The sequence below is a fragment of the Schistocerca nitens genome, chromosome 6 (assembly GCF_023898315.1).
Source record: "Schistocerca nitens isolate TAMUIC-IGC-003100 chromosome 6, iqSchNite1.1, whole genome shotgun sequence".
Classification (NCBI taxonomy): Eukaryota; Metazoa; Arthropoda; class Insecta; order Orthoptera; family Acrididae; genus Schistocerca; species Schistocerca nitens.
The window spans coordinates 393386004-393403663 of NC_064619.1; the positions used below are offsets into that span (position 1 = coordinate 393386004).

Sequence of the window (17660 nt, forward strand, 5' to 3'; positions counted from 1 at the left end):
CTGATGACAACTTCCTCCTGAGTAGTACCCACCCGGAGACCTGAATAGGGGACTATTTTACTTCCAGAATATTTTACCCGAGAGGATGTCATCATCAATTAACCATAGAGTAGAGCTGCATGCCCTTGGGAAAAATTATAGGTGTAATTTGCCCTTGCTTTCAGCTGGTCACAGTACCAGCACAATAAGGCAGTTTGGGTGGATGTGACAAGGCTAGGCCAGTCAATCATCTAGACTGTTGCTCCTACAACTACAGAAAAGGCTGCTGCCCCTATTCAGTTTATCTGGGAGAATACTGTGATTCACACAGTCAAATGCATTAGTTAGGTTGCAGAAAATACCAAATGACATTGTTTTATTATTTAAACCTAGTTCTGTACGTGCATCACAGTTTATGTACTTAAATAATAGGTCTATAAGAAATCGAGATTAAATTGTTATTTGCCTTGATAGATGTGAAATTTCACAGAATCTGCGAAAGAGTGACTATTTCTCCAAAATGAATCCAAAGTGGATAACATCTCTTATCAGCAACGAAGGACTGACCAAGACTATGCTAACAGGATATAAAATCACATCATTTTAACACAATATACAAACATCAATCACAAATTCTATAAAATATCTGCTCTGAGAGTTAATATAACTGCTTAACTGTAGCTAATAGCGCAAAAATATTATAACTGTTTATCTCTGTGTTGTAAAAATTTCATAGTTACTACTGGGTGAAGTGGTAATCTCACCAGGGTCACAGCACTATCGTGTTTACACTTGAGAAACAAGGAGGGGGAAGGACATGCTGAACACCTCCAGTATTCTTACAAGTGGGCTGGTATCACACACCACCCGCCCATCACCATATTTACACTCTACACAATGTATGGAAGACTAAAATCTCATTTCAAAATCCAAATGTGATGTTTGCTGTCACATTTACAGGTTAGGCATGTATATTTTGCTAACCTAATCAAATATAGGTTCCCAAGTATCAGTTGCCTAACAAGAATGGATTATGTAAATGTGTTTTTCTTTAGTCAACCCTGAAGTGACTTTTTTTTTCTTATTTAATAAAGAGAGGACATTGTTCAAGAAGGGATGTTTGGAAATTACATCCATGGGAGATTGTTTTATTATTACCACTGGCTCTGAGCACTATGGGACTCAACTGCTGAGGTCAAAAGTCCCCTAGAACTTAGAACTACTTAAACCTAACTAACCTAAGGACAACACACACATCCATGCCCGAGGCAGGATTCGAACCTGCGACCGTAGCGGTCGCGCGGTTCCAGACTGTAGCACCAGAACCACTCGGCCACCAGCGGCCGGCTATTACCACTGGATCACGCAACTGGTTGTGAAGTGATTACTGGCTGATAATTATTGTGATGAAACATTTTGGACACTTAAAGGCTGGAATTATACCAAATGGGTAAAGAAATTGTGAGTAATCAACAGAAAGAATCTGTATGACATTCTGGTGGTTGGAAATTTTTATTTCTACATCTTTATCAAGATGACTTTTTTTCTTCTTCCCCCAATTACTTGCACTTATTTTGTTTCTGACCCTTTGCTGCAATATTCTAATCATTGTGTCAACTCTTATTTGCCCCCCCCCCCCCCCCCCCCAATTATACCATATTTCAAAACGTTGATCCCACCCCTGCCCCTTGTGAGCTACTAAATAATTTGTCACCAGCAAAAGATTGTGGACGAGTGTGTGTGCCATAAAGAGAAAATGGCTACAATAATTTACAAGTTAATCTGCTATGAAGGATAATATTGTTACTACCAATTAATTTTGTTTTGTTAGTTTAGAAAATATTTCATTATTTGTGTATCTAGTTTCATCTTGATAAAATATGGTTCTCCTCAAATAAATAAGGAAAAGACTCAATGGTCCATTTCTGAATGGTAGTCTGATATTTTGCTTTTGAGTCGTATATGAGAAATGAACACTTAAATGATTAATCCATGTCACTGCCTTGCCTGCTTGCTCAACAATTAAACGCTGACCGAGACTCTCATTCGACAATATTCCTCAGACACTGTCACATTTGTTTACAGTGTAACGTATATGACACAAAGTATTATGTAAGAAAATCGCTGTTTGCTTTGATTCTGATGCTTCTATCTTGTAAGCACATAATACATTTATTTTGGCACCTTTAGTTTTAAAAACTAAATCCCACAGACAGAACAACTTCTCTGAGAGTTAATTTGCTAGACTTGAAGTTCAGTTCTATGCAAAAAAAGCAGTCTAGTTTTCACAAAGTTGGTATTTCTTTATATCATTCACAATAACGTAGAAATTGCTGCCGGATAATACATTTATCCATATTGTTACTGGAATACTTATTGTGAGCACCTTACTTCTCCTTCTTTTGTGGAGAAACTTCAGCTCCAATCTGCTCTTGGCTTTGTGTTCCTGCCTGTTCTGTCACCATCTCTGCCAGATGCTAAATCCCTTCTCTTTTTCACTGTCAACTTATTTAATCACAAGCCGTTGCATCACCCCACAAATACAATTTCTGTGTTCGCCTTGTTTGCCTGCACTGTGTCATTGCAACGAGCACTACTTTACTCAGGGTGTGACTGTAGCTTATAAGGGGCCAAGTTAGTTCCTGCTATTACCGCTTTACCAATTCATCTTGCTGGGTAATACAGATAAATAATTTACATCAACACACTCATAAAAATATCAGATTTGATATAGTACAAAGAAATATGCAGTGTTATCTTGATATCTTTCTTGAATATTGGTGTATAGTGGGCAATGTTCGTAAAACAAACTGTTAAAATATATCTAAACTTGTTAGACACTTATTATACATACCCATCAATTACAAGTGTATCATAGAGAGCTGGTTTGTCACAAACTGGGCACATCCATGTAGGTTTTCTTTCATTCATCTGAAGATACAGAGAAGCATCAAAACATTGTAAGTGGAAACACGTTGATGCTCTACAAGGGGTCGTCATTCGCATTTTCCCCAATGGGCAAACTAAAGAAACTCTCAGTGATGTAGTTGCTATTTCACAATCTGCATCCTCACTCAGTTTTTCTTTAACTGAAATGAACCAGAATAATTATATGCATTAAAAACAAAATAAAGATTGTAGCACTTCTTACCAGTAAATTTACAAATGAAAACAGGGCTAACTAATAATACAAGACATGGTAGAACTACTAATACCACTACTGTAAGGAACAAATAAAGATAATATAATACAAATCCTTACTGTGCAATGAAGACTCTGAAAAGCACTACCACAATGTAAAATAGCCCCACTTAATTTTAATTTGTAAAGGAAGAGTATAAGCACACAATAGTGCACTGTGGCACACTTTTTTTCTGTAACCCAGGGATGGCCCCCCTTGATCTGATGGTCGGGCCCCCTCTCACTGCTCTTTCTTGTAAATTGGCAAAAATTGAGCCAAATATCAAAGCAATTGTGAAATCAGTGAATTATCATGTTTCAAATGAAACTGTGTCAATGTTTCTGTAAAAATATATTTTTGTAATTATATTTGTTCAGGATGTGTATGTGGACAAAGAAAACAATCCTGGATTTTCCAGTTAAAAATACACTTTTTATCAGTTGAAAATACACTACCAACCTTAGTGGAAGTACACATTTTCCATGTTAAGTGATACTATATATTCCCTTGGAGCTCTAAGACCTATAAATCCCTTGAATGGTAAACGTTTTATACACCGGCATAGAACTTACCAGCATTGTAGGAAACGAAATCAGCAAAAAAAACAATGCATTTTGGAAAGATCTTTGATACGCAGCAACGAGTAAATTGCGTATTTTCATATTAAAAAGTATAAACACGAATTCCAACCAATACAGTGTGGTAGCTCCTGGAAGCACTGAAATTGAGATTACAATGCACTTTTGTCAGCCAATTATAGCTGATGTCACATGATTTTACCAGCCAGTGACAGCAGATATTCAGGGCACAGGACATGATATAGTTGACCAACAGCAACATCACTGTTAAGTAGCGTGAACACACAAATTGGAAAAGTTAATCGTTTGAATTAACATATAAAAAGCATAGCTACAAGAAAAGCAAAGCTTTCAAATATAATATTGGTTTGTCAAAATTTTCTTGCTGTTTTCTCCTGGGGATGTGGTTAGGCAGGATCCTTAGAGACAGCTTACATTGCAGCCGCTGAATATTTCCGACAAGCGCGATTATAAATTTCACTGCTGTGCACAGAACATTTTGTGGCATTTCGAATTTTCCATAGAAAAGTCAATTACATGTACAATGGCTCAAGAACTCACTTCACATTTTAAGTATAATTACATTTTTTGCCATTGTTACTGCATAACTTGTAATCTATGAAAGATCTAAGATAAATGTGAAAAAAATGACCTTAAAGCTTTGTCTTTTTTAGTGTGTGTTACCGTCTAAGACATATCAAACACAAACGGGTCAGTAAAATTTTAAATGTTGGTATAAATAGCTGGTCTTCCAGGCTCAAAATTTTGTAAGTGGCTTGTCCTCAAAGTGTTAAATATTGAATGATAGTCTAATGCCCTGTGATTTAAGAAATTCATCCCGCATTCTCATATGTAACATAACTCGTCATGCACAAAAGAAATTGACTTTGAAATTAACATTTCTCAAACCACCATTCGCAAAATTTTGCCACGAATTGTTGGAAATGTAAACAGGGTGTATACGTGGACAAGGAAAAAAAATTCCTGGATTATTCCCGGTTAAAAGTAAACTTCCTCCTGGGTGAAAATACACTTTTTCCGTGTTAAGTGAGAGTATACTCTCCTCGGAACTGTAAAACTTATGTCTTTTGCACGGTTATGGTTTTATACACCAGCGTAGACTTTTCCAGCACTTTAGAAAACGAAACTCAGGGAACAAAACACATTTTGGGAAGATGTCTGACTTGCAGCAGCGTGTACACTGAATACTTTCGTATTACAAAAGTATAAACTTGGATTCCACCAATCACCGCATGTTACTTTCCGAAGCATTGAAATTGAGTTTGCAATGCGCTTTTGTAAGCCAGTCAGAGCCCACATCATTTGTTCTCGCCAGCCGAAAACAGTGGATATTCGAGAACATAGGACAAGTTATGTAGTCAGCCAATAGCAACATCACTGTTACGTAATGCAAACACACAAATGGGAACAGTTAATGGTTTAAATTAATATACGTAGTGTTGTTACAAAAAAAGGAAAGCTTTCACATATAATGTAGCCCCTTTTTGTGCATTTTACACTTTGAGATACATCACACAAATGTGCCAATAAAATTTTTAAGAACGACCTAAATGCCAGATCACCTGGGCTCAAAATTATTCTATGGTCACCCTCAAAGAGTTGATTTTTAAATGAGAGTCAAAAGTTCTGCGATTTAAGAAATTCATAGTACATTCTCGCATATAGTTCATCTTGCGTAAAAGGAAATTTACTGCGAAAGTAATGATTTCAATCCACCATTCGGAATATTTTCCTGGGACCTGTTAGAAACAGATTCGTTTCAGCAGTTGCCGGAGAGCGCCAGATAACAAGAGTCACCACACTTGCACAGCTATGATGACATAGGAAGCCCGTATGATCGTATGTGTAAAACATTAAAATATCTTACAGTATGTCACAGAAGAAGCAAGACATTAGAGGATACTCCAAGAGCACGGGTATTTCGTGAACCATACTGAAATGCATAATTTGACTTAAAGTGCACATTTGTATGTCCAGTTTCGGATGCAAATTTTCTTGGAGTACCAGTATTGTATTATCTTGTGTTTGGTTCTTTATTATGGCACAATGCCATATGTGCTATAAGATGAAAACATGCACCTGAAATGCAGCGAACAGTTGAAACTAGCCAATAGTGTGGAATTAAGCACCCTGTTTCAGTGGAAAAGTTAATAAAAGGCAAATTTCTTCAGCAAATCGACAAAAATAACTTCATTGTTCTGCAATGTGATTAATGCTTGACTGTCAGAAACGGGAAATAAAATAAAGTCTGAAACTAATAACATATTTTAGACTTCCGTAATTATGTGAATGTATTTTAATTCATTTGACAACTCCCGCTCACAGAAGTCTGTTTTGTTTTCATTTGACGTTGAGAGCAATAAACGAAAAGGAAGCAGCAAAATTACTAAACGTGAACAGCAGTCACGTGAGACTACCCACCTCCCCGTTACAACTTAAGGCTGCTCTGTAGATCTGCCCCGGATCTACAATATTTCCGAACTGGGGCATAATAGAGAGTGGAGCCCCTCCTCCCTCGAGCGTTTGAGGTAGGGCACCAAAAATTTAAAAAATCGATTTTTCAAAAATGTCCATTTTTGAAGTGCACATCTTTTTGAACAGTCTGATACATAAAACAAGTGTGTTTGAGGAAATTAAAGACATATTATTTGGTCTTAAATGTGCCAAAGTGCAGTGCCATGCCTCTTCACACAGCATTCTTCTATCACACATAATCACTGTATTTCGCTCTGTGGGACTCAAACGTGTAATATTTTGTAATTGGTGCCATCAAACTATATTCAGAACATCGGAAATTAAAACGTCCTGTCGTGCATCTCCTGTCTCCAGCCGGCCAGTTTGACAACCTGCCCCTGTTTTAAAAACTCACAATAAATACTGGATGGGATTATTTGTAACGGGGACAACAGGAACTCTTCAGAAAATTTGCACTCTTTATTGCCTCTTAGCTAATAACTTTATGTTTTGTGTGACATAAAATTAAATATAAGATACATAAAACCAGTAAAGACAATAGACAAGCAAGACAGTACACATTTTTTCACTGCTGTTCTCTCTAACCTTAGTACAGCTTTACATGGTGTGCTTTCCTTTTGGGAAAGGATCTATTAGCTCATCATAGTTCGCCAAACGTTTTGCTACACGAAAAAACCAAATGTCATTGCCTAATACTGAATAAGCTATTAATACAAATAGTATCCCATGACTGGTGTGGTTTCTCGATCTGATTATGTGTATTTTGTCACTGGCTGTTAGATAACACGAAATAGGTCTGCCTAATATTGCGGCAATTGTAACACACACCGAATAAACGGCACTGTTTTGTCATAAATGGTCATTTTTATAACACGACAGAATATAATCACGAAGTAGCAATATCAAATGCTTATTAGTCCTACTATAAGCAAAAATTTTCATGTTAGGAAATAGTTACACATTTCATTTATACGCTCTAGCTTCTGAAGCACGAGATCGAAAAGTAGTAGTACGAAATTTTTATATAAATTTGGAATCGTCATATTCTTCCATAATTTGTGTGTGTCCCCGTTTCTTCTCCTTCCTCGTTCTAAGAAACAATCTTGTCATCACTAATTCTGTAACTATTCCTGCCAGTGTTAAAATTTATTCTCCGGCTAACTTTACTAACCCTGCCACAATCACCGTTTCAGTTATCTCGCGTTTATTCTCCGGTTAGGGGTTATCACGTGTTCGTACATCGCATTCTCTGTGCTACTCCCAGAATAGAACTTTAGCAGCTGCTAGCCGGGGACTTTTACAACTGGCCCTTACCAGTGTAGTGTTCTGGCAAAAATATTTCTGCCAAAATTTCATTTTCTTGGATACACCGAGAAGATAATACATAATCTTTCTTACCTGTTATTCAACAGGGTTGCATTTTAAAATCATGTGAATAATCGATAGACCGATGTGCGCTGGATACTAGGCACTTTGTGAAACAAAGTCTTCCACCCTCTCCCAGAAATTGCCACCAGGGGCAGATACCCCGGTTTGCCCCTGCCCCCTATATCCAGGCCTGTTGCGCATGCGTGAATCTGACAGCTTAGGCGTGCAAGTAAATTTTTTTCTGGGTAGCATCTGGCTGCTTGCTGCTATTGCATATACAGCTAACTGCCACACTTATGTAGCCAGAAGTGGGAGAAGGTACCTCACACGTGACTTAACTGCGCATGCGCATGAGCTCACTAGCAACTGCTCAAATGAATCTAAAGCAAGCAGTTGTGACGTAATGCTCATCGGAGGCAATTTGTTGTTACGAAGCATTGCATAGGCTTCCTAAAGCCTTTGACACATTTTGCTGTTGGCAGACGCTTGTATAAGCACCGTGTTTTGTTGCTGTATATGGTGCATATCCTTTTCAATATAAGTTTTATTTTTGTTTTTTCTCTCGTTCAGATTTTATTGCTGCAGTATTATTCTGCAATAGTGGGATAAAAGTAATATACCTTTGTTAGAGTATTGGTTCTTACCAGTCATAATTAAAAAAATTTAACTGAAAACAAAAACAATGAAAAATTCCCGGGTTTATCCCGGATGAAAAAACTCCCGGGTCGTATACACCCTGTGTAAACAGTTGTGACATCATACTCACTGAAAGCAGTTTGCTGTTATGAAATATTGTATAGCCTTTGTCCTAAAGCCTTTGACACATTTTGTTTCCAGCAGACACCAGACACTTGTATGTGCACTGTGTTTTGTAGTTTTAAATAGCAGATTTTCTTTGCAACTAAAGCGTTTTCTGTGTGTGGTGTGTGTGTGTGTGTGTGTTTTATTGCTGCAGTATTATTCTGCAGTAGAAGGCTGAAGTAAAATTATTTGTTAGAGTGTCAGTTACTACGAGTTAAAATCACGAAAAATTAACCTAAAATTGAAATAGTGAAAAATTTCCACAATTCTAGAAAAATTCCATAGTTTTTCCTTAGATGAATAAATTCCTGCATTTTTCTGGGATTTTCTGGTAATCCCAGGGTGTATACACACTGTTGTTAATGCTTGTGAAACAAATGATGTTAACTCTCTTTTCCTTGCAGTCCTTATGTAGCCACTGTGAGGGATTTGCAGCCTGCGGAACTATTAACTCTGTACATCTCTGCTCTTAACTATCAGTAAAAGTAATGAAATGACACCTTAAGTTAGGATAAAAATAAACAAATGTTAGAAACATTAAGTCACATTAACAAATGTTGTCAGGTTCAAAATATTTAGCAACTCACTGAGCCCTCTGGTAAAATCAGAATGCCTTATCCCTCTGGCTTTTAGCCTCTGAAGCAGTTCTGATGATGACAGTTTCCGTACTAAGTACACAGCTATCACATAACCCCGTCCAAAATCTGAATTCCAAGTGACGTTTATCGTATTTGGAACTGTGGGGCTTAGTTTCACCATAGGAGTAATATTCACAGGCTTTGGCGGTCTCTTTGGTTCAACACCAGGCTTATTTGTTGGTATTGGGTTCTGGAAAGAAAAGAACAATTATTAGCAAATGGTGACTGGATAAACTTCAGTAAACTACACAACATTAATCCTGTCAAGTTGCAGACTTCATAAACAAATTACATTTCCAGAGAAAAGTCTATCATTTAACACAGATTCATCTTTATCAATCACAATATTATGGTAAGACAAAAGAGTTACTTTTATCAGATACCAAGTGAAATCTTTTTTTAAGCATGTATGATCTAACTGAAGAGGTTATTTTGTCTAATAAATCATGTGTGTGGCTCAGCAGTTATGAAGTTAGTTTATTTAAGAGAGATGAGCCAAGTAGCGAACATGCACTTATTGTGCAATTATTTCAACTATTCAGAAATTGCCGCAATAGAGCTACACCAGGGTCTTTGATGGGGTGGGGCTATGACTAGGGAGCTAAACAACATTGTAAACAGTACCCTTACTAAAATGTTCTGACACAACTTCTTAAATACTTAACTGAAATTTTATTGACTGTTCCAACCCAACTTACTAATTTTACTAATATCTTAAGAACAGATTTTATACAATGGATTTGCAGAAATATTGTGACTGATCACTTAGGGAAGAAAGGGTGATGAGCCAGCCACTCTGTAAACACATCAAGACCCAGAAGGCAAAATCAAAATTCACTAGAGATAATAAGACAGAACTGCTGAAAAGTACCTTTCTCTGGAGGCTATGAGGGTACATAGTTTTAGCATATTTAAATTTGGGGTGTTTGCCTTAAAGTCAGGAATGCAACGTTTTCTGTGCCCTCATTGTCATATGCAATGAGGAACTCTGTCAATTACTAATATTATACTAAACCACATACTTCCAGAAGTGCATAGGTCGGCTTTTTGCATAGGATACACACGTTGGAGAAGATATTTGTTGGTATTGTATTGTTACTTGTTTGGGATACTCCTTAGGTGGTATGTGGCAGTTGGAGTTCACCAGCAGACACTTTTACATCACAGCAAGTACATCATGGAGTTTCCAACACCACATGGACACTGATGAGACTCCTCAGAGAAGACAAGATGGAGAATAGCCAAATGAAAATGTACATGAAAATTATAATGATCAAATAAGGAGCCTTTAGTATTTTAATTCCACACAGATATCCACACAAAGCACACTTGCAAAAGTTCATACAAGAAATGTACTTCGTTAATGAAGTTAGAGGTAGAAATAATAAGAAAGAAACTGACTAATGTATTGCAACAGAGTATATTCCAATAACAATTTTTCATGATTTTGCCACATGGAACCCTCTCAAGCCAAACTTCTTTGCAACATGTGGTGCTCTCTGAGTCTAAATGACCTGCCATTCTTTTCAAACCTTCCATGACATATTCCTCTTTCCTCCCACAGGGAGTAACGAACAGTTCTGAGAACTAAATTAGGTATATGAAGATAATCAATTTTTGAAAAAATAATCGAATTGTATAGATAAAAAGCCTACTCACCAAGAGGTGGCAGGAAAAAACACATTTAAAGGTCAAGGAAATGGGCAAGTTTTTCGACTCAGTAACTCTTGTGGCAGAAAGGTTGAAGGGTAAGAACGAGGGATGAAGGAAAAAGACTGGAGAGTTTTAGGACTGCTGGTACCACTGACTCCGTAAGCTTGCAAATTTCCTTTCGCTTTGTGTGTATTTTTTCCTGCTGCCACTTGGCAAGTAGATTTTTTTATCTGTCCAATTATATTCAGTTAGGTAAATGGTAAGATGTAATGCAAAATGCTAAACTTGTACCAAACCTATACATTCACTTAAAACTGAGGGCACTTTAGCCAATAAAGTATTTTCTGCCATTGAGTCAAGAAATGAAAGCAATTCGTTAAAATGTGGTATGTGGGTATCCATGCACTGTCATGTGACAGGATGTTAATTGGAGGCATGCTGAAGTCAGTTCACCTCACTTTAATGGCTCTTAGGAGGACTGTCATGACCATATTGTTGACTTCACTGAGTGCAGTTTATGTTTCGCAACCTAAACTCTTCTTTCTCTCACCGATTCAAAATCTTGCATAATGCTACAGCACAACAGCTGATGCAGGCTGACAGCACTTAGCAACAGCCACATCATTTCTCATACCGGTATCCTTGGTCACTCCATGTCAATGAATCCCTCCCTGCACTGAAGCTACGAAAGGGAGCCCTGACTCATCAGGATTTATGCTGAAATGTAACAATGAATAACAGTGCATTTTGAGTGTCAGAACAAGAAGAATTAAATGCCACATCTCATCTGTTCTGGTGCCCTCAAGGAGCCATATAAATCTGCAATGAAAATAGTGATTTCATAAAGTGTGTGATCTTAAAAGGACACATCCCTCTAATGTTAACAAATCACTGTAAACTTTAATGTGTACTGCTTCAAGAATTTGCACATAAATTCTGGAACCACTTGACCTTCTGCCACCTCAAACACATGATATTTTAATGATACGTGTGAGAGAGGGCCTATTTACTGCGCAACACATGTCTGTGTGTGCAGGATTGATGTTTATCATGGGAAGACAGGAGCTGCATCAGATGAGCGGCACTGACAAGTGATTGCCGCAAGCGCCACAGATGCTGTAGGAGAGGACACGGAGTAATTAAGTGCTACTCTTTGCTGTGTTAGTGAATGTAATTTGACTACAGACTTTTAACTTACGTCATATTTTAGCCCTGAATGAAGCAAGATGCAGGGGACGTCTATAAATTATTTGGTTGTTATTTTAAATTGCTGGTGGTTAAAAGCTCGAAATATGAGAAGACAGAAATATTTACATGTGAAATGCGAGAATGTTATTCTGCATAAACCAATACAACATTAATTTGTGAAAACATAAAGTTAGTACATTTACTCCACACTTTCTATAGTCCAAAACCGTTAGAACAAGGAGACCGACGTGATCAGGACTCGAATAAAATGGAATTTCAAAATGAAATCAAGATAAAAGGATACTGTGAGTTGCCATAGCAACCATTAGTAACAAGACAGGGAAATAGTTTACAGAGTTGGATTCTGCATAAATGGCAAAAAGGTGTGAAAATTAATAGATAGCATACAAGAAAAGATGCAAGAAAAATTTCAACAGTTTAGACTAAGAAGAGTTACGATGACGAAGATCCAGTGAGGGGAGTAAGCAGCCCTCACACATATCATGGGGGCGTGGACCCCATAACCAGCAACCGATGCAAATGACGCCAACTGCTGCTCATCAGTGCTGACTATGAATCCGTTCACTGACACCGACGCTGGAACCAATCTTTGATGCTACTGGTGCCGGTGCCTGTGCTGTTCACCGGTGCTGATTTCACACCTGCTAACCGACGCAGCCTAAAACTCTACGCCGGGTGAGTGAAAGACAATTAATTGAGTGGAAGTTAAGGACACTGTACAATAATATAGTTATTATACACAGAGGTGATTTTTTTTTTTATGATAACTCGATCTGAAAGTAGAAAGAATATGGATCAAGAACAGCAACTAGCAGAACCAGCCACAGCTATTAGGGTGACTAGGGAAATGCCAGGCTGGTCTGAAGTAATGAATTTAATCAAAGCTCAAAACGCCCAAATTACTACTTTAAGTAAAAATCTAGAAGCACAGAGTTTACAATTAAATTCTAGATTCTGTAAATACTCAGTTAAATGATAGATTAGATGAACAGAAGGCAGATTCAGCTGCTATAAGAAAGGAATTAAGTGCTACTTTAAGTGAAAAACTAGAAGCACAGGGTGAGGTTTTAAATGCTAAGTTCAATGCCTTAAATGGTAAGGTGGAGAGTTTGCAATTAGATTTAAAGAACGAATTAAGTAATTCCCTGACTATCCATGTAAACCAACTGTTCACCGACATTAGTCAAGACAAAGAATAACCAATTTCAGCACTTAGCAAAAAAAAAAAAAAAAAAACCTAGAACTTGGTATTGAAGATACATTTAATAATGTAGAACCCAAACTTAACGAAAAGTTAGGATCATTTCAAAGCATATGTAATGTTACATTCGATGCTGTAAAGCGTAGGTTGCACACCTTAAAAGAGAGTTGGGACAAACAGGATAAATTAATACTTATGATCCAATCGCAAATTGCAGGCGTGAGCATTCAAGTAGATGGCGTGGAACGAAATGCTAACGACAAACTAGCTACTTCAGATGTAGTAAACATCTGGGGAAACAGGTAGAGGAAATAATCGACCAAAAAGTTGCCAAAAGGGTAATTCCCGACGTTTCTTCAAATTTAGCTTCAGAACTTACTCACAATGATACTAAGAGAGGCGTAGATAATCTATGGAAAGACTTCAAACTTATCCAGGATAAGGTAGACAAGAAGGCGACTTCTCCTAATATGGAGTTAACCAGTGAGGTAATGACTGACCTACAATGGGGGGCAAATTATGGACTCTCCAGACAGTTTCAAAGTGTAAGCCACACGGGGGAAGTACATCCTACTCATTTTCTGAAACGGTTTAATCAAGCCTTGCCGAAAAACTGGGAAGTTTCAAAAAAGACAATTTCCGGTGGGGTACCTTTTAGGAGAAGCTTCAGAGTGGGGCACACTGAACATAGAGAATTTTTCGTCTTGGGCTGATTTCCAGAAAAAACTTTCAGGAGAAGTATTGGTCAGCAAGTGCCCAGGAAAAACTAATATCTGACTTGGGGGACCCAAAGTATTACAACAGTTCGTGGGGTATGATGCCAAAGTATTTCGGCTGGCATTTAACTAGTGATGCTGCGCTAGTGTCAGTCCTAGTCGAGGGAAAAGGAAATTTTATCAAAATTCAATGAAGGCGTGGTTGGGCGACGAAATCTGGGGCCACTAGCAGAGAGTGGTAATTGTCGACAGCCAGCTGGCCAGGCAAGGTAAACATAGCATTCGCAAGTGCGCAGCTGCGACAGCAGTATTGCATGCACAATTTGTTTTGAGCAAAGCAACAACGAGGCAGAAACTGTGGCGTTGCTTTAAGTTACTGCTATGTTTGTGGCGGGGCACTAGGCCAGAGCCAAGAGTGTCGATTTGTAAGTGGCTGACGTGTGGGAATTTATCCCTGCCATAGTTTCTGTCTCTCTCTGACACTACGTCAGAAGTGAGGGAGAAACCAATATAAACACACGGGCAATTTTAGCTTGGGGTAGAGTGTGCCAGGTCAGTCGAGCGTCGGGATGGACCTGCATTGGTCTTCGCTTATAGGGGCCAGTCTGGCAGCAATGTTGTAAGTATTCTGCATAAACTTTTATTTTGTTTTCTATGTACTTGTTCGGGCTATACTCCGCCTCTGGGGACACAATGCCAGGGTGGAACAGAACGTCAGCCTGGAACTTTGAGATCGCACGGTCTGCCTGAAAGAGGGCAGTGACAGCGATCTGCAGCGAATCCAGGAGGGGCTCGGTTCCACTAGAGTCTACGGGCCACGTTCACTTCCCACCTGGCATACCGGGGTCTGGGCGAGGCGTACGCTGGGGGAAGGCGAAGCAGCACTGCAACAGTGTCAAAGATGGCGGCGGATGTTGCCATCCGGCAAGCACCACTAGGGGCAAGTTGCAGCACAGCATCCAGGAGGGCACGGATTAGAGTCTGGTCCTGTCCTGGAAGCAGTGGCGGCCCAAGGGCCACAGTGACCAGTACACTGACCTTTGTCCCATGGTCGGACAGAGCAGGCCACACGGGGTGGAGGGCGGTGAGGTCCAGGGACTGTAGCAGTCTCTGGAATTGTGGGCACTGGAGCAGCGTCAGTCGCAACGCCCCGGTGGGCAGCGACTGGGAGAGCGCGGCTGACTTCCATTGGTGGGCGACCTTGATGATGGCAGCAGCGGCGTCGGCATACCAGGAGGTTGCTGAGCCGGCTGGACTCGCAGGACAGCACGCAGCGGGACGCCGACATTACGCTTCAACCATCGAGTACTGTAAAGTAGCTGAATAAACGAATGTTGCCGAATACTGCTGTATCACTCTGCACTGCCCCTCGACGCTCTTGAACTTGCTCAGCCTACCTAGATAAGCCCATGGAGGAAGAAGGGTTGGTGCGAATTTTAATAAGACGTTTACCCATTTACGCAAGGAAGGATATACTATGTAGCGGGTGGAAAACCATAGAAGAATTAGTATCCTTTGTAGAAGCACTTGATGCCTTAAACAAAGACCACAACGAGAATGTGCATCCAAGTGAAAATCAGAATTTAAGGGGTAGCAGCAACAGTAGTAGCAATTTTAAGAGACATGAGGCCAATTTAGCTAGATTACACCAGTGTAAGCGGAATAAGGGTAATGAAAATTATCAAAAGAAGCATTCACCTTCGAATATAGGACCAGTGACATAACAGGAATTTGTACCAAGCAGTAATAGAGTACAAAGTAGTAACCTAATACCCCGATTTCGTAACCAGATTTGAGATTAGATTAGATTAGATTAGTTTTTCGTTCCATAGATCCGTGATGAGGAGATCCTCGTGGATGTGAAACATGTTTTTTTTTTTTTTTTTTTTTTTTTTTTTTTTTTTTTTTTTTTTTTAAAAAGCTGAAATAACAATACTAATAGTATGAATATATACAATACATCATTTGTTTCTATTAAAAAATTCGTCAATGAAGTAGAAGGAGTTGGCCACTAGTAAGTCTTTCAGGCTCCTTTTAAACTGATCTTTATTTGTAAGTAAATTTTTTATGTTTGTGGCAAATTATTGAAGATGAGTGTTCCTGAGTAGTGGACCCCTTTTTGAACTAAAGTAAGTGCTTTTAAGTCCTTGTGCAGATCATTTTTGTTCCTGGTATTGTATGTATGAACTGAGCCGTTTGTTGGAAAAAGAGATATATTATTTAGGACAAATTTCATTAAGGAGTAAATATACTGAGAGGCAGTAGTTAGTATACCCAGCTCTTTGAAGAGGTTTCTACAGGACGTCCGTGAATTTACTCCACAAATAATACGTATTACACGCTTTTGGACTCTGAAAACTATTGTTTGACTTGAAGAGTTACCCCAAAATATTATACCATATGACATTACGGAATGAAAGTAGGCAAAGTATGCAAGCTTTTTCATTTGTATGTTACCTATGTCTGCTAACACTCGAATTGCAAATACATATTTGTTAAGGCGTTTCTGCAGTTCTGTGGTGTGCTCCTCCCAACTGAATTTATTATAAAGTTGTAATCCCAGGAATTTAAGACTGTCAACCTCTTCTATCTGTTCTTCTTCATACTTTATGCACATGCTGGGTGGAAACCTCTTACAGGTTCTGAACTGCATATACTAAGTCTTTTCGAAGTTTAATGTCAGTGAGTTGGCTTTAAACCTTTTATTAATATCCATGAAAATATCATTAGCAGATCTTTCTAGAACTACACTTGATATACTATTTATTACAATACTTCTGTCATCTGCAAACAAAATGAACTCTGCTTCTGGTAGTGTAACTGATGAGAGATCATTAATGTACATAAGAAAAACCAATGGCCCTAAGATGGATCCTTGTGGGACACCTCGTGTAATTTCTTCCCATTCTGATGATGACTGATGACTTAATTCACTAGACCCTTGCACTAAACACCCTTTGTTTCCTGTTAGTGAGGTATGACAAACCATTTTGCAGCACTGTCCATGACACCATAGAATTCTAATTTATTTAAAAGGATGTTGTGGTTCACACAATTGAATGCCTTTGACAAATCACAGAAAATACCTGCTGCTTGTAATTTGTTATTTAATGAATTAAGTACATTTTCACTGTAGGTGTAAATAGCCTTCTCGATATCAGAACCCTTCAGAAATCCAAACTGTGTTCTTGATAATATGTTATTTGTGGTCAGATGGTTGAGAAGCTGCCTGTACATTTCATTTTCTAAAATTTTTGAGAATGCTGGCAAAAGAGAAATCGGTCTGTAGTTTGATGGTATCTCTTTATCCCCTGTCTTGAATAGAGGCTTAACACCTGCATATTTTAGCCAGTCAGGAAATGTCCCAGTTATAATTGACTGGTTACACAAGTAATTTAGAATTGTACTAAACTCATAAGAACATGTCTTAATTAACTTTGTTGATATTTCATCGTAACCACTAGAATGCTTTGTTTTTAAAGATTTTATTATGGAAGTTATTTCTTTTGGTGAAATGAGTGACATATTCATGTACCTGAAGCTATTTGTAAAGGGTATTTTCAGGTATTCAAGGGCATTATTTACTGATCCTAACAATCCCATTCTATCAGTAACTGTTATAAAGTATTTCAGAATGAGATTTATCACTCTGCAGCGGAGTGTGCGCTGATATGAAACTTCCTGACAGATTAAAACTGTGTGCCCGACTGAGACTCGAACTCGGGACCTGTTTGGAAGGTAGGAGACGAGATACTAGCAGAAGTAAAGCTGTGAGTACCAGGCGTGAGTCGTGCTTCGGTAGCTCAGATGGTAGAGCACTTGCCCGCGAAAGGCAATTGG

General features: G+C 38.5%; 1 protein-coding gene across 5 annotated transcripts in view; it reads right to left on the bottom strand.

Annotated features, from left to right (window-relative positions):
• The window catches only part of LOC126263191 (E3 SUMO-protein ligase PIAS3), a 266664-nt gene that overhangs the window by 95557 nt on the left and 153447 nt on the right, over positions 1 to 17660 (bottom strand). For all 5 annotated transcript variants that reach the window (XM_049960248.1, XM_049960247.1, XM_049960252.1 and 2 more), the window contains 2 exons: positions 8991 to 9231; positions 2834 to 3068 (listed from right to left, as the gene is read on the bottom strand). In XM_049960248.1, coding sequence (XP_049816205.1) covers positions 2834 to 3068; positions 8991 to 9231 — 476 coding nt within the window. The remainder of the gene's footprint in view (positions 1 to 2833; positions 3069 to 8990; positions 9232 to 17660) is intronic.